This window comes from Dermochelys coriacea, chromosome 2 (assembly GCF_009764565.3).
Source record: "Dermochelys coriacea isolate rDerCor1 chromosome 2, rDerCor1.pri.v4, whole genome shotgun sequence".
Taxonomy (NCBI): Eukaryota; Metazoa; Chordata; order Testudines; family Dermochelyidae; genus Dermochelys; species Dermochelys coriacea.
In genome coordinates, this window is record NC_050069.1 from 257005409 (window position 1) to 257028579 (window position 23171).

Below are 23171 nucleotides of genomic sequence, written 5' to 3' on the forward strand. Positions count from 1 at the left end.
CCCAATTTTCCTATCTTCATGCTTTTGTGGAGGCTTGGAACCAGGGTGGACCGGAAGCCGCCCTATCAGCTCCCTAAGTTCCCTGTACAGCAACCGCCTAGCAGGCTATCAATTGCTGGGCAGTTCAGCTGTCCTTCCCCCCCACGGCCGAGTGCTGCTCCAGTCCTCTGCCTGTTCCCAGGAGACTCCTGCTTGCTGTTCAAGAGGGGAAGCGGAGTGCTAATGTCAGGGTGTCCCCCTCCCCCTGCTCCTGCCCCCCGCTCCTTTACTCCATCTCCACAGAACAACTGGGGGGGGGCAACACAACAGGGCTCAGGAGGGAGGGAGCTTGCTGGCAGCAGCTGCTGTCTCAACTTGCTGATCTACTTAAAAAGGCAGCGTACTTAAAGGGGCAATACCTCTCTCTCTCTCACACACACGGTGTGCGTGTGTCTCTCTCTCTCTCTGCCATGCTGTCTCCCCTCCCTCCATTCATGCTGCCTTGTAGAGTGTGAGGCTACATTAACAACAATGTGTTAACCCTTGAGGGCTCAGCCAAGTGCTAGTTCATGATTTATCAGTAAGGCATTCCCTGGGAAATATCCCACCCTCTTGCACCCTCCGACTGGATTACCACAACCAAGCTTCACAATCATCATTGCTGTGTACAGTATTAAATTGTTTAAAACTTATACTGTGTGTGTGTGTGTGTGTGTACATATATATATGTATGTGTGTGCATACATAATATATAGTCTTTTGTCTGGTGAAAAAAATTTCCCTGGAATCTAACCCTTCCCTATTTACATTAATTCTTATGGGGAAGTTGGATTGACTTAACATCATTTTGGTTAAAGTAGGATTTTTCAGGAACATAACTACAATGTTAAGCGAGGAATTACTGTATGTACATTATACCAAGAAAGATAGTCATATGGTAATGATTCCACTTAATATTAGAGCTTGAACCATCCAGGATAGAATTGTGGGACATGCTGCTAGCAGAAAGGAAATTTATCAGTAAGAAATTTTCCATTCTATAGCTTAGTGTCTACCACAATATTAGATGTGTGGGAAGCTGTAAATAGTGAACAGATGTAGGAAAGGTTTTGAAATAAAAGTTTTGTAGGAAAGAAGTACCCTTTTTCATGAGCTTGCTCAAATGTCTATTTCTTGGCCACTTCCTGCAGCAGCTTCCTGCCAAAGGAAAAGATAGAAGATCCACCTTGTAGTGCTTAATAAAGAGGTTAACTGTAGACCAAGTGACCGGTTTGCAAATTTTTGAAGTAGATGCTCTTGTTCATTCCTCCCATGTTTTCTCCAGTGTGGCTATCATTTTGAAATAAAAATAAATAACACTTTTAAATGGCTTTTGACTTAGCTTTTCAATTTTTGCTTTTTAGCAGGGATGACAGAATTCTATCCATTTGTCTTTAAACCAGGGTTCAGAATCATTTTAGGCAGATCGTTTGTACTGGTTTACTAGATCCAGAACTTGGCTATTCCAGTTAGTGCCATCCATGCCCTCTTCAGCTAGATCTAAACTGCAGTGAAACCCATTTTGCAGCAGTATTTTGTCTTTATTGTGAGTTAAAGTATTCACAACCGAATGGAATGTGTGAAAGAAACGCTTGTGACTAAGGCTCTGGGGCTGCAAGCTGCTGAGTACCTTTTGGAGGGGCACAAAGGGGCAATTGGTATTTTGTGTGTGATCAGGCTTTAAGATACATGGCAAGGGGAATCCTTGAACTATTCACTAAAGAGCATGAGATTAATTTTGCCAACTTTGTAATAATAAGAAAGACTAACATGATTTTTGGAGGTGGTGTATGTGGATTTATAAGTAGGAACAATTCTCAAGGGTTTGTTTTGTAAATCAGACAAAATAATACAAATATAAACTCATGGTTTTTGTTTGTTTTCTTTAAATTGCAGAGTTTGGGGTTTAATCAGGAAAATAAAGAAGGGATTGATTTTTGCCTTTACTTGTAAATCGTAAATTGCAGTTATTTGCCATCACATTTGTTGCTGGAATGAGGTGATGTTGCATCTTGAATGCTTGTTTCATCATGCTATTTTATTTAGGGGCCGAGCCATGAAGGAGAAGAAAGTTCCAACTCCATAAAACTTTTTAGAATGTGTAGATACGCGGAGCTACTTGGACTAAGGAAAGGAAACTGTCTTCTCCAGAGTTTCAAATGACACTGTGGGTGTGGAATTTGGGGCGCAAACTGAATCTAAGCCTAACTGTGACATTTATATTCAGGGATTGAAATTGGTTTTAAACTTAAAAATGTTGGATCAAATTCTGCCCTCTGACTTCATTGAGATCTTATGAGCATAATTAGGACAGATTTGGACACATTATTGTGCCACGATTGAAATAGGACCTGATATCCAGACTACTGAAGTCAATGGGAGTCTTTCCATAGACTTCAGTGGTCTTTGGATTAGGCCCATAGTACGTATTTGTAATAGTTAATTCAATGATCTGCTCACTGTGACAGATATAATGAACACAGGCCTATCTTGAGACTATTTATTGTATTTAATATTAGGAATGTTATATGAATGTTTGAGCCAGCTTTGAAAGCATGAGCACTTCAAAGACCATTGTATTCAAATGGGCCAGAAAAATGTGAGCCTTTAGAGTATTCACGGCCTTTTGTATCAATACATGTTGTACATATTTATATGTTTCTGGCTCACTGGAGGATTTCCTGTGGAATCTGGAATCACTAGAAGATAATTAATGCAAAATCCCAAAGCTGGTTATGCAGATACCCAGCCTTTTGAGGCTTGACCTCTGGGGAAGAAGGAGCTGTGACTGGCTTTACCTGTTTTTAGGAAGCTGGGTGACAAAGCAAGAGTTCTATTTTAAAAGGCTGAGTTTATCCTGACAGAGAAGCCTTATATTTGATTCAATAAAAGGACCTGCTCTTTGGTCCCAAATCTGCTGGAGGGCTGGAAGGACTTCAGCCTGCCAGACTCCCGTCTGTGGAAAATGAGTGACTTCTGGCACATTTAGTATGTGTTTTGACATTTGTTTTTTGTTCTATGTTTTTTTCGCTGTATGCTTTTGTCCTTAAATGTACTCGGCTTTGAAAAAGCTGTTTGGGTTACTTGTAGTCACTGGCATTCCCTGGTCTTAACCCTTGGACACAAAGCAAAGTGTAGAGGCTAGATGCTTAGTCAGACCTGCTTGGAGAGAATCACAGTGACAGTAAGGGGACTGCGGCCTAAAACAACAGTCTGCAGAGAGAAGGGACATAGGTCCCTGCCCTCAGAGATGATGGCTAGAGGTCTGAGATCCAAGAGGGCATTCCTCAGGCAGAGTAGGATTCCATTCAAAGTAGATAGACGCAGACAGAACTTGTATAGGAAAATGTGTCACTCCTATCTATTGCACCAGTAAACTGATGCTATCTTTGCTTCTTTCTTTCTTTCTTTTTTCTACAGGCATTACTGTTTTAACCAATATTAAAACAAAGCCAATATGTTTCTTACAGCAGATAAGATATGTGTAGCAGATATGTACCCTGCAGGAGTCCTTCTTTTCATAGATCTTACATTACACCTAGCAGTGCTAGCACGCACACAGTAGGAGAAAATATTGTGTATCAACCCTCTAAAAAGCTACAGTTCTTCACATCAGTGTTTGTGTACTGTAGATGGGGCTTTAATTAAAAAGATGTTTAAACCAATTCCATGAACTGTCAAAAGATTTAATCCATGAATTATGTTTGTTACAGTTGTTAGGTTATTTCAGCAGCACTGCATTTAAGTACCTTTTGTGCACTGCCATAAGGGACAGATGGCAGCCCCTGACAATTTCAACCACAGTCAGCTAGAAACAGTTGATGATGATGGATGAATGATGTCTTTGTGTCTCTTTGTACATAAATGATTGGGTGGTTGTTTGTTTATAACATGTACCCAATTACATGCATATCATTCACTAAAACACACAGTTTGTACAAATAAAAAAAAGGACAATCTTTAAAATGAAAAACATCCCAGCCACCTCACCTTCAGAAGAGAGAGTGAGAGAAAAGATGGACCATAACCTAAAAGTCATCAAACTCAGGCTTTTTCAGACCCATTCTCTTGAAACCTTTACCTCCTCAATGAGAATAACTTGCTGAAACCCAAGAAGGGTAGTCTTTGCCTCCATATACAGATCTGCCTCCACAAAAGCAGCCAAGCAGATTTTACTTTGATCCATCTTGCTGCAATATAGATAGACAAGTAGATCAGACTTTGTTGGAGACACCTAGAATTTACCAGGCTGTCAACTACTAGAAACATTCTGATAAGTGCCACATGCTCTCTAAAGTTCACTCCATACATTACATTGGTTTAGAGTCTATAGATCAACTATAGAGCAAGGAGACCTGAGAGAACTCTTTGAAATAGAGAGGTCTAAAAATCCAAAAGTAGTTTCTGCAAAAATTTCAAAATGTTGGTTCGGTTTTTATTTTGAAGTATTCGAAACAACCATTTTTCTTTCTTACTTACTTTTTTAAAATTTCACAATATTTTATTGACATTTTACTTCAAAAACAATTACATTTTGGCTTACCAAAATCAAAAATTGTTGAAAACCATTTAGATATGAACTGTTTTCACAGGAGGTTTTTGGTAAGCCAAAAATATCAATAGTGTGGGGGGGGGGGAAGGGGAAGGAATCACAAAAATATGAAAAGGCATAAAAGGTATGAAATAAGTGGAAAAAGAAAAATAATTAACATCCACTTAAAATATTTTTGAAAGAACATTTTTTATTTTAAAAACATTTCATTGGAAATGTGTCAATCTGCTTTACTTCTGAACTACTGAATTATTCAAGAACCAAAGGTCCTTATAATGTTCTACCAAGTCACTGATAGAATGGATTACTATTGGAAGTGTATTTTCCTTTAATGGCTGAATCCCAGTCAGATCTATCAGTCTCTGCAAATGAAATAGGTCCTCTGATACAAAAGGAGGAGAAGTTTGTGTTAATTTCATATTGCAAGAGGTAATTGCAAAGGTGTAATCTTCACTCTCAGTCACCAGCTCTCTATACAGAGTGTCAGAGTCACAGGGTGGCTGGCTAAGGCAGGAGCAGATGCAGGCTACAATAGGGGCTGGCTGGAATGGAAACAGTCAACGGCTAGAGCAGACGCAGGAGCAGACTGGAATAGAAGCAAGGGTAGTCTGTTGAAACTACTGTCATGGGGATTGTTCCTGGCCAGTTGGTGGTCCTGAGTCATCTGGAGAGGCTGCTTTACTTAGGAACCTATATAGGTGACTTGGGAACACCTGAGTGGGACCTCCCCTGTGTATTTATTGAAGCCTGCAGGTAATTGATGACTCATTGCACTTAAGCAGGCTCAGAGATATCTTAGGGATGAGTCATCCCATCACACACCCTCAAAAGATACATACCAGGCATTGTGGGGCCCGGTTTGTTGGGGTGTGACCAATGGAATTCCAAAAGTAGGTTGAGCATGTATGTTGTTGGCTGGCTTTCTGGAGCGATCAACTGAACCATAGACCTCCCAATCAGTGAGGAATAGGAGCTTCCCTTGGAGAATATTGGAGTTCAGGATCTGCTTCACCAGGCATTCTTCCTGCCACTGGACCATGACGGGGGAGGAGGTGGCTTCATCCATCCAGAAAAGGAGTTGCACTTTTTCAGCACAGGAATATGGAATTTATGAGAGCCTTTGTCATCTTGGGTAGCTGGAATTTGAAAGCCACCAGCTTATTCTATTGGATGACCTGGAATGGGCTGAGATATTGGTGTCCTAACTTCCTTGAGGGCTGGGCACAAGGTGTTTTGTTTTGAGATCCATGCCTTATCCCAGACCACAATGTGAGGGGTATCCTGACAACTGAGGTCCGTGTATTGTTTGTACATTGGTGGAGTCGGGGTGGAGTCTGAGGTGGGTTTTTAATTTTTCATGGTTGTGGTGCTGGTGCTTAGAGGCTGTCGGAATGTGAGAAACTGGTAGTATGGACAGGTGAAACCAAGGATGGAAACCATAGTTGGTGTAAAAAGGACTCTGGTGGATTGATTTGTGGTCAGAATTATTGTATGTAAACTTGGCAAAGTGAAGAAGGGGCACCCAGTCATTCTCATGGTAACTGATAAAACAGCAGAGATGATGCTCCAGAATTTGGTTTACTTGTTCTGCCTTCCCATAGGCTGAGGAGGCTCATAAATTAACATCCAAGAGCTTGAACAGTTCCTGCCAACAATGGGAAATGAACTGTGATTCTTGGTTAGATGTAAAGTCCAATGGTAAACCATGGAGCTTGAAGATGTGATTAAAAATAGTTGGGCTTTCACCTCTGCAGTAGAGATTTTCCTGCAGGGCACAAAAAAAGACATTATTATGAGGAGATCAGTGATAACTATTGTGGCCACATGGCCTTGGAAATTGGAGTGATCAATAATAAAGTCCACAGAGATGACCAGCGTTGGGATAGAGCCATCAGTGAAACCATAGTGCCCAGAGTTTTGGCTCATGAGGCTTTTGTCAAAGCACACATGTTGCAGGAGTTAATGTAAGACTTCAGACTGATGTACTTTTGGCTATTAGAAATTACAAGAGGCTAACATAATCATTTTCCAGTGACTGAAATGGCCAGCCAAGGATGAGTAGTGACATAGCTGGAGTAGAGCTATATGTGGTTGGCCACTGGGGACATAGATCCGATCTTTTAACAGGAGAACCCCATTCTTGACTGTGAAGTTTGAGTTGGGGGGCCAGGTGTATAGTGGTTAACAACAGTAATACCGCAAATGGATTGAAGCAGGAAAGACTTCACAAGAGACAATAAATCATTGTTCACCTATACATTGACAAAAGATAGGTAACGTTTTTTGCCAGGTTCTCATTAAGGTATTCCTGTAGGGCTTGGAATTCTGGTTTGACAAGGGATAAATCCATTCAAATGGAATTTTGGCCCTGGGCTGTAAATCATTGAGGCAGACGCAGGACTGAGGTGGGGTAGGATATCAGCATTTCATTTGTCAAACACATTGGCAAAATCTCAATATTTTGCAGGGATTGGTAAATTGTTACCTCCTTGAATTTGCTGGACACAGAAGGCAGTGGCCTTCCCCACACTATTTCTTGTTTCCTTGGTGCCTGACTTGGCTAAACATCACTGCTGGCAGTAGCCCAACTTACACTGTACCTCGAATCTTCCAAAAGATATTTGGATCATGGACCAAGAGCCAGGGGATGCCAAGTATTATGTGGAAGTAGAGTGAGTTGATCAAGTTAAATTACAGGGTTTCTTGGAGGTTTTGGATTTCAAACCAAAGGGGCATAGATTCATTGGTAACAGGACCAGAGAACAGTATCAATCAATTACACCAGGTCTAGGGTGTGCTTTCTTTGTACCAGAAGTTGGTTAGTCTTATCAAATCCAACATCTATAAAATTACTGGAGACTTCAGAATCCACAAGTAAAAATTGGGAGCAGTTCACCTCATGTGTAGACAGGACACAGAGATGGAGCAAGACTTGCAGGTGGGGATGATGATAGTCCACAGCTGTTGAAATAAATTTTGTTAGAAGAGGGGGTTGGCTTGGAGCACCCAATCTGGTGATTATGTCCAGCTGTGACCCTTCTAAAGGGGCTGTATCTGGTTGTTACTCTGATCTGCCACAGGTCTGGATTTGAGGGAGCATTTAGTGGCAAGATAGCCTTGCCCACCACAGTATAGGTAAAGGCTGTTATGTCGCCGAAATTCCTTCTCCCAGTCCATTAGGTGTCTTTGCATCACTTTGATCTTCACAGGCTGTCACACTGGGACTGGCTGTGGTAGTGGCTGGAATGGGACCAGACTAGATTGGGGTAGAACATATACTATTTTTTTTCCTTTGGCACAATTTGAACAGTTGGTTCTCAGTCTCTATGCATAGGTCAGTATCTGAGTTCAGGACCATGGGGGTGTGAGGGGGGTCTACCCAGCCCAACTCATTTTTATATAATCTATTAGACCCTGACAGGAATGATAGATCTGTGCTTCCTTGTTTATTCCATGTCAGTGAGCAAACGTTGAATATGGGTGGCATATGCCAAGATGACCAACGGCCTTGTTTAAGAAACTGCAAGGCAGCGCTGGCGGTATGAGCACGATTTGGACCATTGAATATGAGTGAGAAGGCATGGAGGAACTGTCAAAATTGCCAAGGACCTGGCTTGACTGTTCTAGGAGAGGCAAGGTGCAGTCTAGAGCTTCCCCAGTCTATAAACTGATAACAAGCCCCACTTTGTCCTGATCAGGGGGTTACATCTTGGTGTACATCAGGAAAAACAGATGGCACTGGTTGAGGAACCTGCAGAACTTCTGATGGTTCCCATCCAACTTCCCTGGTGGCAGGACTTTCAGGCCTTGTTCTAAAGGTACTGCATCTGGCCACACTGTGGGTACTGAGGTTGTCGGGATCTGTGAGCAGAGAGGGTGTTCTCCAGTTGGAGCTGGGCACGTTGACTCTGGAGGCACTGAATTAACTCCAACATTTCAGTAGCTGATGTGACAGAGGTTTCCATCTCAGCAAGCATGAAAAGGGCAGTTTGCTGAAATGGTCAGAGTGGTCAGGTGAGGCAGAAGCAGATGAAAGCTGGAATAGGGTCTGGCTGGAGTAGGAACAGACATGGGCAGGAGCAGGAGCAAAGGTAGTCTGTTGAAACTACTGGCAGGGGGAGTGTTCCTGGCCAGTTAGTGACGAGCATACTGGAGAGACTGTTTGTTTCCCTCGGGAGCCTATATACCTGCCTTGGGATCACAAGGATGGAACCTCACCTGTGGATTGGCTGAACCCTGCGGGTAATTGATGACTCATTGCATTTGAGAAGGCTCCGGCTCAGAGGTAACTCAGCGATGAGTCATGATGGCCAGGAGACCCTGAGCCAACACAGAAGAATTGTCTTCTGTATAGACACTGACATTACTTAATACAAATCTGGATAATGCACAAAACAAGCAATTTGTAGCCCAATGTTTACCTTGGTCAATTAAAATATACAGCAACATATTCCTATATTATGACAGTGATCCAAAGCTGGATGCTTGCATAACAAAAGCATAGAGAAGGACAAAGGGCTGGAGTGTGCATGGGTAGAAGTAGTTGAAAGAAGCAATTTACCCAAGAAGTGGTTGTAATTTTCATTTGGACTCCTATTTGCCCTTATCTTTATTTTCTACATTGTTCTTCCATGACCTTAATATAGTGGCATTGTATGATGCATTCCCCATGTGGCTGAAGGCAGAAGCCAGTCTCATTCTTTGAATTGGTTGCTGTCATGTGACCAAAGTGAGGTAAACTTATTTCTGTTTTTCACTTCTGTCTGTTTTGCAGGATGACTTTCAAATGCGGTACTTTTATCTTGGATGACAGGTTTCAGAGTAGCAGCCGTGTTAGTCTGTATTCGCAAAAAGAAAAGGAGTACTTGTGGCACTTTAGAGACTAACAAATTTATTAGAGCATAAGCTTTCGTGAGCTACAGCTACAGCTCACGAAAGCTTATGCTCTAATAAATTTGTTAGTCTCTAAGGTGCCACAAGTACTCCTTTTCTTTTATCTTGGATGTGATGCTTTTTTGAGAATATCATGCCGAAGGTGTAGCAAAAGAGAAATTTAACTAATAGGCAAACCATAAAGAGTTCAGATTTGTTTCCAAGCACAGTGATTTATTGGTTATTTTTCACTTGTTTCAGCATTACATTGTTTTGATAATCTTGGCAGGGATCTGTCACTCTATGTAGGTATAATTGAAACTTGTTTCCTCTGAGGAATCACTCTGCCATTTGGTTGATTTGTTTACTGACATTGACTGAGATCTTAATGGCTTTTAAAACTTAATTTGTGCATCACTGAATATACACCAAAAAGGAAAATAAGATTAATGTATTGGTAAAGTGAGGTTCTCTTTGTAGTGCTTTGGCTGTGTCAAAGTCTCTACCTGAGCAAGTCACTGTAGGCTCAGGAATTGTATGAGAACCCTATGCAATCTACATCTTCATTTTGTTGTTGTTGTTTTTTATGTTCAGGGCTTTGTCTACAGATTCTCTAAAAGGTAGAATATAAAGAGTGGTTTGTAGCCTCCAGAGCTGTTTGATCACTTTTTCCATTGTGTTTTGTCTTCAGCTCAGGCCAAATTGAGGCTGATGTATATAGATGTAATCAGTGAAATATCACTTTGAGAGGGGTCTTCAGCATTATAGCATTTAACAGTACCAAACACTATAGTAGGTTTCAGAGTAGCAGCCGTGTTAGTCTGTATTCGCAAAAAGAAAAGGAGTACTTGTGGCACCTTAGAGACAAATTTATTAGAGCATAAGCTTTCATGAGCTACAGCTCACTTCATCGGATGCATTTGGTGGAAAAAACAGAGGAGAGATTTATATACACACACACACAGAGAACATGAAACAATGGGTTTATCATACACACTGTAAGGAGAGTGATCACTTAAGATAAGCCATCACCAGCAGCGGGGGGGGGAAAGGAGGAAAACCTTTCATGGTGACAAGCAAGGTAGGCTAATTCCAGCAGTTAACAAGAATATCAGAGGAACAGTGGGGGGTGGGGTGGGAGGGAGAAATACCATGGGGAAATAGTTTTACTTTGTGTAATGACTCATCCATTCCCAGTCTCTATTCAAGCCTAAGTTAATTGTATCCAGTTTGCAAATTAATTCCAATTCAGCAGTCTCTCGTTGGAGTCTACCATGTCGTCTTAGTCCCACTTGCGTGCTCTAATTGCTCAATTAAATAGCATATATCTTGATGACACTTATTTAACTGACCTTTCTATTGTGTTGTAGTGCCAAGAACAAGGATTTTGGCCACTGGTGGAGCATCATATAATAAAGAGATATTACAGGTAAGTGCAGACTGAGTTTGTTAAGAAAATTACATTGGACTGAATATTAACAGCTTTGGCAGTAGAGTTTTATATTGTGTGCTGAGTCTGCCGCCTCTATAGCTGCACATAAGATTGAGAATATTTGAGATTTTAAGAATTATTTTTCAAATTTTGAGATATTGTATGGAGCATATTAACAAAATTACAATAATTTCTCCCCATGTTTTACAGGTTAATCCAATGCTAATTTCAAGTTGAGTTCTCTGAAGAGTATTTATAATTTACTAGTTTTGTGAAAGTATCTGAAATGCTGATGACCTCCATATGAGTTATGCTCATAACTTAAGTCACATCATTTCAGCAACCAAACCAAATTTGTTGGTAAGAGTGCATTTAAAGTGAGGTTTTAAAAAATGCTCAACGTTGGACCATTAATGTCAAAGAGAACAAAGTTAGGCCAATGCTGAACGCTTTTGAAAATCTCAGCCATAATGCCTATGGGAGTGCTGGAGGTGGAAGTCCTCTATTCACCCACAGGACACATACAGCATAGGCAGTATCAGTGCAATCTATAGCATGCTGCCCCACCAATGCACCTCAGTCCCATTGTGAAGGGACAACCTCTAGGTGATGAGAAAGTAGTTTAGTTTCCCTGGCCCATTTAGTCATCAACCTCTCTCCTGAGATTGATAATTAGTGCTAGTGGTACTAATGGTGGTAGTATTTGTGATAAGGACAGTTGTCCAGTAGGAAGTGGACTGATCTTGCTAATTTATTTCACACTAACACCAGAACAGCTTTGAGAGTACAAAGGTCTTTGTGACAAAATGACTCACCAGCCAATGTGCCGCCTTGTGGTTTGGTGCGACAGTGTTAGGGTTTTCCTTGCTGTCAATTTGGTGACACACTATTGGGGTCTGCTGGGTGCCACCTTTGTCTTGTGACTCAACTCTCTGGCCAGGCCATGATTTAATCTCACCACTTTCGAGGTAAGTGAGAGTCCTGTCCAAATATAGTCTGGTAACCTTGTGCCAAGGCTCCAGCCTGACTCTAGGCTCACTAGACCTCATGACCCTTGTCTGGGGCTTTCACCAGTCCTTTTGCTGGTGGCCTATAGGACAACCAAATCCTTCCTTCTATCCTGGGTTTCAGCCTAGGGCCCCTGTAGCAGGCTATTGAGATCTGCTTCTTCAGACCTCCTGCTTCTTCCCTGGGCTTCTACATACTGCAATCTGCCTCTAGGCCTTCTTCCCCAACCCCTTCCAGGCCTCAGAGGAAAGGTAACAAAGGAAAAGCACAATACAGCAATAGTCCAAACGTGTCCCTGGCCTCCCTCTTTTCAGTGTCCTCAGAGCTATTGCACAATGTTTGCAGGAAGCCTCTGCCAGCTTCATCCTCCCTTCCTGGGAGCCAGTGAAGAGCAGTCTCTCTACCTCCCAGGGCTGGGACCTTCTGAACTGGGCTTCTGGAAGATTAGCATGCCACCCAGCGGTGGTGAGGCAAGGCTGCCTGAGCCCAAAGTTGTTGTATAGGCAGTTTTGCCTGGTGTGAGGTTTGTACGCCCCCTCACAGACTTGGTCATTATGGAATTGATCCAGACTTGAGCTCTTGACTTAGAAGTGAAAGACTCCATATTTCCCAAGTCATCCAGAATCCCTTTTCTCAGTTTTGTATGACAATAGGATTTAAAGTGGATTGGAACAAGAGAAATAATTGACAGATGTTGCTTGTTGTTGTATCAGCTTTGGTTATTCTAGTCAACAACTTGACATAAGGAAGATTAAAAACTATAGGCCAGATTGATCCGTGCTTGTGTAATTCCACTAAGGCAACACCAGGATTAAACTTGGGCCAGTACGTTTAGCGGGAGTGAAACCTTAGTTTCTAAAGTTATATATACACCCTGGAGCCATTTGTAGAACCTCTTCACTGTTACATCTAGGCAAGGAGCTGGATGTTTTTCACAATACATTTATACATTATACACAGTGAAACAAACTTAGAGAGGGGGAAATAAAGTTATAGAACTTGTTGGTTAAGTATAATAAAGCTGCTGTTAAAACTTGTTAGAAGTGTCTTAAAATAATATGATCAATATAGTGCCATTCCTTTAATTTAATCACTGGTTAATTGGATTCTTTAAAATTTAATCAAAACCTCGGGAAACAAGTGTTTTCAAGTTATTGCCATCGCTTTTGGATAATTCATTCTGGGGCTATAGAAAACTGCCACTTAATAAACTGTATTTACAGTCCCTCATTTTATACATACCAAAGGTTATTTTAAACACTCAGGAATATCTGTGAAGAACATAAGAATGGCCATACTGGGTCACACCAGGGGTTCATCTATCCCAGTATCCTGTCTTCTGGCAGTGGCCAATGCCAGATGCTTCAAAGAGAATGAACAGAACCAGGCAATCCTCAAGTGATCCATCCCTTGTCGTCCAGTCTCACCATCTGGAAGTTAGAGGCCTAGGGACAGAGCATGGGATTGCATCCCTGACCATCTTGGCTAATAGCCATTGATGGACCTACCCTCCATGAATTTATCTCATTCTTTTTTTAATTCAGTAACAATTTTGGGCTTCACAACATTCCTTGGCAATGAGTTCCATGTAGGGTGACGAGACAGCAAGTGTGAAAAATCGGGATGGGGGTGGGGGTAATGGGCACCTATATAAGAAAAAGCCCCAAATATCGGGACTGTCACTATAAAATAGGAACATCTGGTCACCTTCCATGGGTTGACTGTTTGTTTTGTTTGAAGCCTGCTGCCTATTAATTTCATTGGGTGACCCCTGGTTCTTGTGTTATGTGAAGGAATAAATAATATTTCCTTATTCACTTTCTGCACACCATTCAGGGTTTTATAGACCTCTATCATATTCCCCCCTTTGTTATCTCTTTTACAAACTGAATAGTCTTAGTTTTTTAATCTCTCTTGATATGGAAGTTGTTCCATACCCCTAATAATTTCTGTTGCCCTTTTCTGTAACTTTTTTGCAACAGTGTTATTCTGACTCACATTTAGCTTGTGATCCATTATGACCCCAGGTCACTTTCCGCAGTACTCCTTCCTAGGCAGTCGTTTCCCATTATGTATGTGTGCAACTGATTGTTCCTTCTTAAGTGGAGTACTTTGCATTTGCCCTTATTGAGGAACCGCACTCATTATGCCCTTCCAGCATGACTGTGAACCACAGATGATTACTCTCTGGGAATGGTTTTCCACCTAGTTATGTACCCACCTTATAGTAGCTTCACATAGGTTGAATTTCCCTAGTTTGTTATGGGAAGGTTATGTGAAACAGTATGAAAATCCTTACTAAAGTCAAGATTCACCACGTCTTCTGCTTCTCCCCCCCCCCCCCCCCCCCCCCCCCCCCCCATCCACACTGCTTGTTACCCTGTCAAAGAAACCTATCAGGTTGGTTTGACACGATTTGTTCTTGACAAATCCATGCTGACTATTACTTATCACTTTATCTTCTAGATGTTTGCAAATTGATTGCTTAATTATTTGTTCCATTATCTTTCCAGGTACAGAAGTTAAGCTGACCGATCTATAATTTTCTGGGTTGTCCTTATTTCCCTTTTTATAGATTGGCACTATATTTGCCCTTTTCCAGTCTTCTGGAATCTCTCCTGTCTTCCATGACTTTTCAAAGATAATCGTGAATGGCTCAGATATCTCCTCAATCAGCTCTTTGAGTATTCTAGGATGCATTTCATCAGGCCCTGGTGACTTGAAGACATCTAACTTGTCTAAGTAGTTTTTAACTTGTTCTTTCCCTATTTTAGCCTCTGATCCTACCTCATTTTCACTGGCATTCACTATGTTAGATGTCCAATCACCACCAACCTTCTTGGTGAAAACTGAAGTAAAGAAGTCATTAAGCACCTCTGCCATTTCCACATTTTCTGTTATTGTTTTTCCCTTCTCATTGAGTAACAGGCCTACCTTGTCCTTGGTCGTCTTCTTGCTTCTAATGTATTTTGAAGAATGTTTTCTTGTTACCCTTTATATCTCTAGCTAGTTTGATCTTGTTTTGTGCCTTGGCCTTTCTAATTTTGTCCCTACATACTTGTGTTATTTGTTTATATTCACTTTGTAATTTGATCTAGTTTCCACTTTTTGTAGGATTCTTTTTTTTTTTTTGATTTTTAGATCATTGAAGCTCTCCTGGTTAAGCCAGGGTGGTCTCTTTCAATACTTCCCATCTTTTCTACACAGTGGGATAGTTTACTCTTCTGCCCTTAATAATGTCTCTTTGAAAAACTGCCAACTGTCTTCAGTTGTTTTTCCCCTTAGATTTGCTAGCTCTTCACAGTCTGCTTTGGACTTAATACTAAATTACTCTAGATAGTTTATCTGCAAAATTTGCATTCTCACTGTCTATCCCATTTTGTAGATCATTTATGCGTATGTTGAACAGCAGTGGTCCCAGTACAGATCTCTGGGGGACACTGCTATTTGTCTTTCTCCATTCTGAAAATGGACCATTTATTCCTACTCATTGTTTCCTGTCTTTTAACCAGTTACTGATCCATGAGGGGCCCTTCTGTCTTATTCTATGATTGCTTACTTTGCATAAGAGCCATTGGTGAGAGACCTTGTTAAAGGCTTTTTTAAAGCCCCAGTACACTATATATACTGGATCACGCTTGTCTATATATGTTTTGACCCCTTCAAAGAATTCTAATTGGTGGGACATGATTTCCCTTTATAGAAGCTGTGTTGACTCTTCCCTGACAAATCATGTTCATCTATGTGTCTAATAATTCTGGACATTACTATAGTTTCAACCAATTTGCCTGGTACTGAAGTTAGACTTAGATCAGCCTGTAGTTGCCAAGATCACCTCTGGAACCTTTTTTAAAAATTGGTGTCACATGAGCTGTCCTCCATTTATCTGGTACAAAAGCTGATTTAAGTGATAGGTTACAAACCACAGGTCTGAAATTTCATATTTGAGTTCCATCAGAATTCTTGGGTGAATACCATCTGGTGGCTTAGGCCTGCCCAATTATACTTTGACACTTGATTTGCTAGAGTTTATGCTCCTTTCTATTTTCTTGTTTTTAAAATATCCTTAATGTCTAAACTAAGGAGTTTTTCCTTTTACATCTTTGGCTCTTGATGAATGACTGCACGAAACATGTGGTGAAATATTTGTTCTTTATTTCTGACATTGAAAAGTTCTATCGGTTACTTTTGAAGTCACTCATGAGGAAGAAATCACACATTCTAAATGATTTGTTATATGTATGAATTTATGAATAAACTTAAATTTGATCACCAAGCCATGGAGAGGATGTCTTTATCAATTTTCCATTTGTCCCCTAAAATAGAGTTTCACGTGATGCTTGATATAGATGGATACTTAGAAATGTTTACTTCACAATGCTACCTGAAGGGAGCACAGCACTGGCTTGGTTTAGATTAAAAGTAAAACAAGTTTATTAACAACAGAAGATTTTAGGTGAGTTCAAGTAAGGGATAGAGTTAAATATGGGTACAAGCAAATAAAAGTGAAAAACACTTTCTAGTGGCTGAGGCTTAACACAACAAGCTACAGCCTTTATTCAAGGTAGTTTCCTTACCAATCTACCTTCCAGCAAGATGGCTGACCACCATTCAGGTCAGGATCTTCCACAAAGTCCAAAGTGCTTGGTTCCTTTATCTTGTTAGGTGGAAGATAACTTGGGGCTTTTCCCCCTCTCTTTTATAGTGCAGTGAACCTTTGCAATCGATTCTTCTGAAGGTTATCCTAAAGCAAAGCTCAGTCAAGCTGTGAGGAAGGGACATAGTCTTGTGGTGAAGGAAGCTTCATGCTGGTTTCCTCTGCTGGTGTTTGCTAAAATGCCAATTAATCTGTTTTCTGCAGTCTCCTCCCCGTGCGGTGAGGCTGAGTGATTATCTCCTCCCCTTGTTGCCCTGATAGTTCTGTTTATCTTTTATGTAAATTGCATTTCCATTATCTCTTAAGGCACCTTGGAAGTACCTTCAAGGTGGCAGAACCACATTCCTTTGTCTAGAGTGGGGTAACTTCAGCCCTGACCAGCAGACACACTTTAAGAACATAATTCACAATATGTTTGTAATTTTGAATTTGTCATCTGTGCATACACCATACAATACTATTAATGATCAGTATGTTATTCGCTTACTATTGATGTCTTACATTATAAGTTTTTAAAGTGAGTTGGTGTACACTGAACTGGTCTGGCCAGCTGAAACTCACTACGAGATACCACTTAGCCCCCTGTCCTCTTGCACTGGGATACTGTTAGGATCACACGACTCCTATACCACCCTCCCTGTAGACCCCAGAACAAAGGCTATGTTGGGGAGAGAGAGGAGGAGGAGGAGCTGGAATGCTCTGGGCCTCCAGGCTGCTCTAACCTTGGTCATGTCTGAGCAGAGAATTGGGGAGTTGCAGTTGACTCCCTCACTTCTCCCCTCCTTCCTTCTACTTTGCTGAGCATAAACTTGGTAAAGCAAAGAATCTGGACCCCCATTTCTTGGTTCAGGAATGAACAGATCTGCCCCTTACAAGTCTTGGGGGATGACTCTGAGAACTTGCTGGAGAGATAATGACCGCATACAGAACCTTTGTAATAAAGGAGTGACAACACTGTAAGAAATGTATCTTTGTTTCCTGGCCCCAGTCGCTTGACCTGGGTCAGGTTTGCCAAAGGTTAGTACTGTGTCACATGAAAAGAGTCAGTACACATTGACCCCAGAGGTAACTGGTACAAAGCCTGCACAAACATTTGGCTATCATGTGCAGGAATCATTTGCTTGCCTCAGCAATTATAAGGAATTACTTAGTGCCCTTACTGCTTTTCTTTTAGTGCCCTGTGTTTCACAGTCATATGTAACAGATGCTTTTAAACTTCCCAGGTCCTGTCTGATGTGTTTAGCGCACCAGTGTATACTATTGACACCGCCAACTCTGCTTGTTTAGGATGTGCATACAGAGCGATTCATGGTAAGGCTGTAAAGAAAAGTCCTTTGGTCTACCTGAACATTTAATTTTCATGCACCCAATATCCACGATTTAAGTTTCTGAAAAAAAGTGCGGGATATATAAAGCATAGTGGACCAGATCCATAGGCCACTGAAGTCAAAGGGAGTATTTCCACTGACATCAGTGGGTTTTGGTCATGCCCAATAAGAATAAAAGTGAATTTTTAGGGTTTCACTCACTCTCACTTGCAGCAGAATTTAGACTTGGGCTCCCAGTGGCAGATTGCCTAGAGGGTAATGTAGGATACAGCAGCACAAACTACAGCAACCTCCTCTCAGACAGGAGTGGGACCTGGACAGATGGCAGGTACATCTCTGGAAATGGATGAGGTTTGCTGGGAAGGGTGTGCAGCTTTGATGCGCTGATTCTCCACCAACAGATACCCATTTGTTAATTAAAGCTCCCCTCTCCTGACTAAACCCACAAAGGAAGGGAGAAGGAGATAGAGAAAACCAACCTAGTAATAAATACTGCCCAAATGGGTGACATTAAAATAAATCTTCTGTGTAAATCTTGGCATTTTTAAATGACAAACCATCTATCAGCATATACAAGCTGTGCTGTGCTCCACATTCAAGCTGTGCACGCTTCATATTGTGAATGCATAAATCTCTTGTAATGCAACAACCAAAGTCCCAGAAATAAACGGGTCAATTAATTTGTGTATTGATGCAAAAACTTGTATGTTAATGGCAGGCTCTCAGAGGTTAAGTGATGTTGAATCCCAGGAAGGTCTGTCTTCTTCAGGTATTTTGGAATGCTTTAATAGCATCGTTTCCTGGCTATTTTACTGTTAAACAAGTTCAAAGCTGTGGGCCAAATCCTTAAAGTCCTTACTCAGGCAAAATTCCCATAGGCCTCAATTAGACATTTTAGCAATGGTCAGCCTGTGTCCAGGTTCATGCAGGGTCATAACATTGAGACAGAAGCATGGTGAAGACAGTGCAGATCATCAGTAAAGCATCCAGGTTCCATTTTCAGAAGAAAATTCTGCCTTCAGCTACATGGTACACCCACATTGACTGCACTCACAGGTCTGAAGACAAAGCAGAAACTCTGTGCAGCAGAGAACCGGAGTCAGTAATTTTAACACACAAAATATGCTTCCACTGCTTTGTTTCCAAAGAAGATGCAATGATGCCATCACCAAAGCATTTAGAGAGTGGAAATAGCAGCACCACATTATCAGTAGGAGTGAAGCACGCTGAGGACATTTTTTTACACTTTTTAGGGACCAAATCCCCAAATCCTTCCTGTTTTACTCAGAATGTGCCTTATACTTCAAAATCATCCTGAACTTTTCCCGTACATACTGGATTCTCTGCCCTTGAATACAGCTTGAGGTGACAGCTTCCATTAAGATTTATGCAGATATTTCATATGGCCAGAAGATGGGAATTCCCTCTGTCAGTATGCTATTTGAAATCTTTGCTCAGGTATGCTGCTGCCTAACCCCCCCCGGGCATGCTGTGTGTTTTTTTTTCAGTGGTATTTTTGATTGATGCCATTCAGCTGGCTCACTCCTCTGGCTGAGCAGAGGAGTTGTGTAAAAATGAAGACTTGCTAATATAAATGAAATATTAATGATAAGAGCCCCTTAACAACTTTACAATTTATATCTACAAATACAGTATTCCATGGTTAGTCTAGGTTGTTTGGCAGGAATAACAAAGAATACCTGAAATGCTGTAGCTTATTTTGCGAGGGAGAATGCTGTAGTAATGGGATTCCCTCTGATGGTTCAGCTGCCTTGTATATCATAGTTTAATGAGTATTTGTAGTGCACATTTTCTTAATACTATTTTCACATCTCATCCCTATTTTTCTAGCTGTGCTTTTTATTTTGGTTACACTTTGTCCTTGGATCCCTTGCTTCTGCATATTTTCACTGCTGCTTACTGTATTATTAGTGTCCATAAATGATTACTGATATTTTTTGAAACTGCATCTCTGCTGCTATCCCACCATAAGGTACAAATTGAATGATTGACAAAAACTCAATCTCAGAGTCCCCACTTTCCAGATTAGTGCATTGGAATCTAAGACCTTTGCCATTTATCCTTCATTTTTGAATGCTGACCTAGCGATGGAGGATCAATATAATGTATTAATTTGCCAGTGAGTTGAGGCTCATCCCTCATCTAGTTTTTGAGCATTGATCAGTATTGTGATTCTCTCTGCAGGGCTTGTAGCAGAAACAAGTGTGTCCTTGGTAGATGTAGTGAAATTAGCACCAGAACCTAGACTAGTTGTTACACCAACCACTGGGGCAGACCAGGTGAGTAGCTTTGGAATTTCAGCATTTTCAATTTCATTTCATTTTATTTTCTGTGTGTTTTTAAAAACAGTTTGGTTTTTTTTGCCGATAAAATGGATGTATTTGTAACTTGGGAGACACTAGGACTGATTTGAGGAAATCTCTGTTCTTGTAATGATACAATATCTGAGTGATCACTATATTCAGACACATAAAAGAGTAAATTTCCCCAATCAGAGACATGCAGAGAGGAAAAACTGTCATCTTTCAAGGACAGAAAGTGTTATAACTTAGGTTTAATGCTGGTGCTGGTCATTGGGTTCTGACTGGTAATATTGACAAAATAGGCTTTACTTCCAGCAAAGTGCTAGTTGGAAAAATGTTAATGAAATTATTTTCTCTGTTTAGCAAACATCAGAAATATCCCTGCCTGCCTGATTCTTAATATTGATTAGCAATAATTTATGAAAGGCATACACATTTTCACTGATAACTTCCAGTCTGAACAGCCAAATGGTCGCTAATTAGAAATAATGCTTACGAGAACCAGTTTTCACTACATACATATCCTCTAAAGTTCTACAGTTCTCTCAAAACAAGAAACTTGTGTTTCATGGGACCACGTGGCTAAGCAGCCAATTAGGCAACAGAGCCACATAGTTTATGTAAACCAAGGAAAGAACTTGTCTTGGGACTTCCAATTTTCTATTAAAGGCAATTTGCTCCCATCTGGAGTAAGACTGTAGCTCTATTACAGCTTTTTACATATAACTTAATATCATGTAATAAATGAACAGTATAGTGCAGCAAGAATACTGTACAATAGTAACTTAGTTGTAGCTGTCTAGAATCTAAATACCTTCTACTTCCACTAACTTCAATTATGTACAGATTTCTTCTACATTAATTTAGTCTGTTGGTGTGTTGCATAATACGTTGGATGCAGCATGTCACTGCCTCAGTGGGGTCACAGCTGAGAATGCCATATTTGGGACAAGCTGTTGAGAAATAGGGCAGACTCGTGCCAAACTGGTGGTTATTCTATCATTAGATTATATCAAGCCAGTAACAAAAGTAAACTTCTGTCTCACCACACTGGTTAACAGGAAGTCAGAAATGCAGTCTCCTTCGGCATCCCAGTCCTTATCTCACCTCCCAGACACTGGACTATATGAGGAATGGTTATTGAAAACCTATTTCATCACATATAAGGTCCTTCTAATCTCAAGAGATCAGCCACTTAGCGAGGTCAATACATAACTCAGATTTTATCCAATAATCGTCATGCTGCTGCCAGTCTTCTAGTAACTAAAATCTAAAGGTTTATTAATTTTAAAAAAAAAGCGTGATAATGGTGAATAGATCATATACATACAATAGTGGTAATGTTCTTATATCTGGTTTGTAGCAGTGATATTACAGACTGCTGGCTTGTAAAGTCTCTCTGGTAACTTCAAAAGTATTGGAAGGTCCTCAGTCCATAGTTCAGTATGCTCCTTTTAGTTGTAAATGCACAGTCCAGAGAATCAGATCAGGAAAGAGGCAAAATGGATGTTTTATACCCTTGACCATGGGCCTGAAAATTTTCTATTTCAATCAAAGTTCATAGCCCAATTTGTGGAAAGTTACTGGCACAAGATGGAGTTGAGGTTCACATGAGCAGATCTCATGTCCTTACATGGCTTGCTGACTTGCAGATAAAAAGAAAAGGAGTACTTGTGGCACCTTAGAGACTAACAAATTTATTAGAGCATAAGCTTTCGTGAGCTACAGCTCACTTCATCGGATGCATTTGGCTGTAGCTCACGAAAGCTTATGCTCTAATAAATTTGTTAGTCTCTAAGGTGCCACAAGTACTCCTTTTCTTTTTGCGAATACAGACTAACACGGCTGCTACTCTGAAACCTGACTTACAGATGGTAGCTGAGGCATCTGGAGGAAGAGATCTTGGTGGAATGAGTTTTTTCTGTGGCCCATTGTAACAGTTAAGTGTCTTTAATGGGCCATTAATGCAAAGCTGTCTGGCTTCATTGTAGATTTTACCTGCTGGGTTTTACCCAGGAATACAGCATATATGTATGATGCCAGTACATAGTCAATATTTATAACTTGAGAAAAAAAAGATACGTGCATATAATTGGATAATCAGACTTACCAAATCATAACTTTTCCATTGACACCTTACATGACATACTGTGTACAAGATTTGTTGCAGTGGCAATATCAAGGATATGAATGGTCATACTTCAGTCATCGAACATCACACACCATAACTGCAGACATCAAGGCTTTTAAGCTTTTATTTAAACTCTTGGAAACTACCAAAATTACTAGCTTCCAGCTAAAAGGGTATTGGAGGACCAGACATCAGCAACAGTAATAATGGAAATGATTATGCTCCATAGTGGCATAGTACATACCAGCATACTATTTAATTACTACAGAACTGGAAAATCTTAGTGATCAAACAAGTCCTGATCAGAAATATTAAGTCAGTCAATTTAAAATCAGATGATCTGATCTCATTTGCTCAACTTTGTGATACCTGTTTCCCCCTGTTTTAAAAGATCTGTGTTCTGTTTTTTATAATCCGAGCCGCCAGGAGATATGGGAAGGGTGGAGAAACACTCCACCCCAGTAGAAGTCCACAGTGACATCTGACACGGCCATAATGTCTCTGGAAGGAGTGAGGGACATGATACCAGTGGGAGTTGCGACACCCTTTGAAAGTGTGTAATATGTGCTCCCTGTGCCGTTTGTCTCTGCTGGCTTCTGTGGAATGGTGAACCACCGGTTCACTTCTTTTGGGCTGTCAGTGCTCTTCTAGTTTCCACTTGCAAAGGTGTGCAAGGGAGGGTGAGATCCTTGGTTCCATGCAGGGGTAGGCACTGCCTGGCTCAAAGTATCAAAAGTGAATTCTTTTGTCTTTTACATTTTACGGGCATACAATGTCCTGACAACCAAAAGAATAATTGTCTCTGTCTCCATACTTTTCTCCTCCTTTCTCACTTGGTTAGACCTGGTT

The 23171-nt window shown here is 40.8% G+C and overlaps 1 protein-coding gene across 6 annotated transcripts in view; it reads left to right on the forward strand.

Annotated features, from left to right (window-relative positions):
* XYLB (xylulokinase) overlaps positions 1-23171 on the forward strand; it is a 168445-nt gene that overhangs the window by 137320 nt on the left and 7954 nt on the right. For 5 of the 6 annotated variants that reach the window (XM_038392483.2, XM_043509696.1, XM_043509697.1 and 2 more), the window contains 3 exons: positions 10813-10871; positions 17763-17850; positions 20073-20167. In XM_038392483.2, coding sequence (XP_038248411.1) covers positions 10813-10871; positions 17763-17850; positions 20073-20167 — 242 coding nt within the window. The remainder of the gene's footprint in view (positions 1-10812; positions 10872-17762; positions 17851-20072; positions 20168-23171) is intronic. The other variant, XM_043509698.1, reaches the window with a different exon arrangement.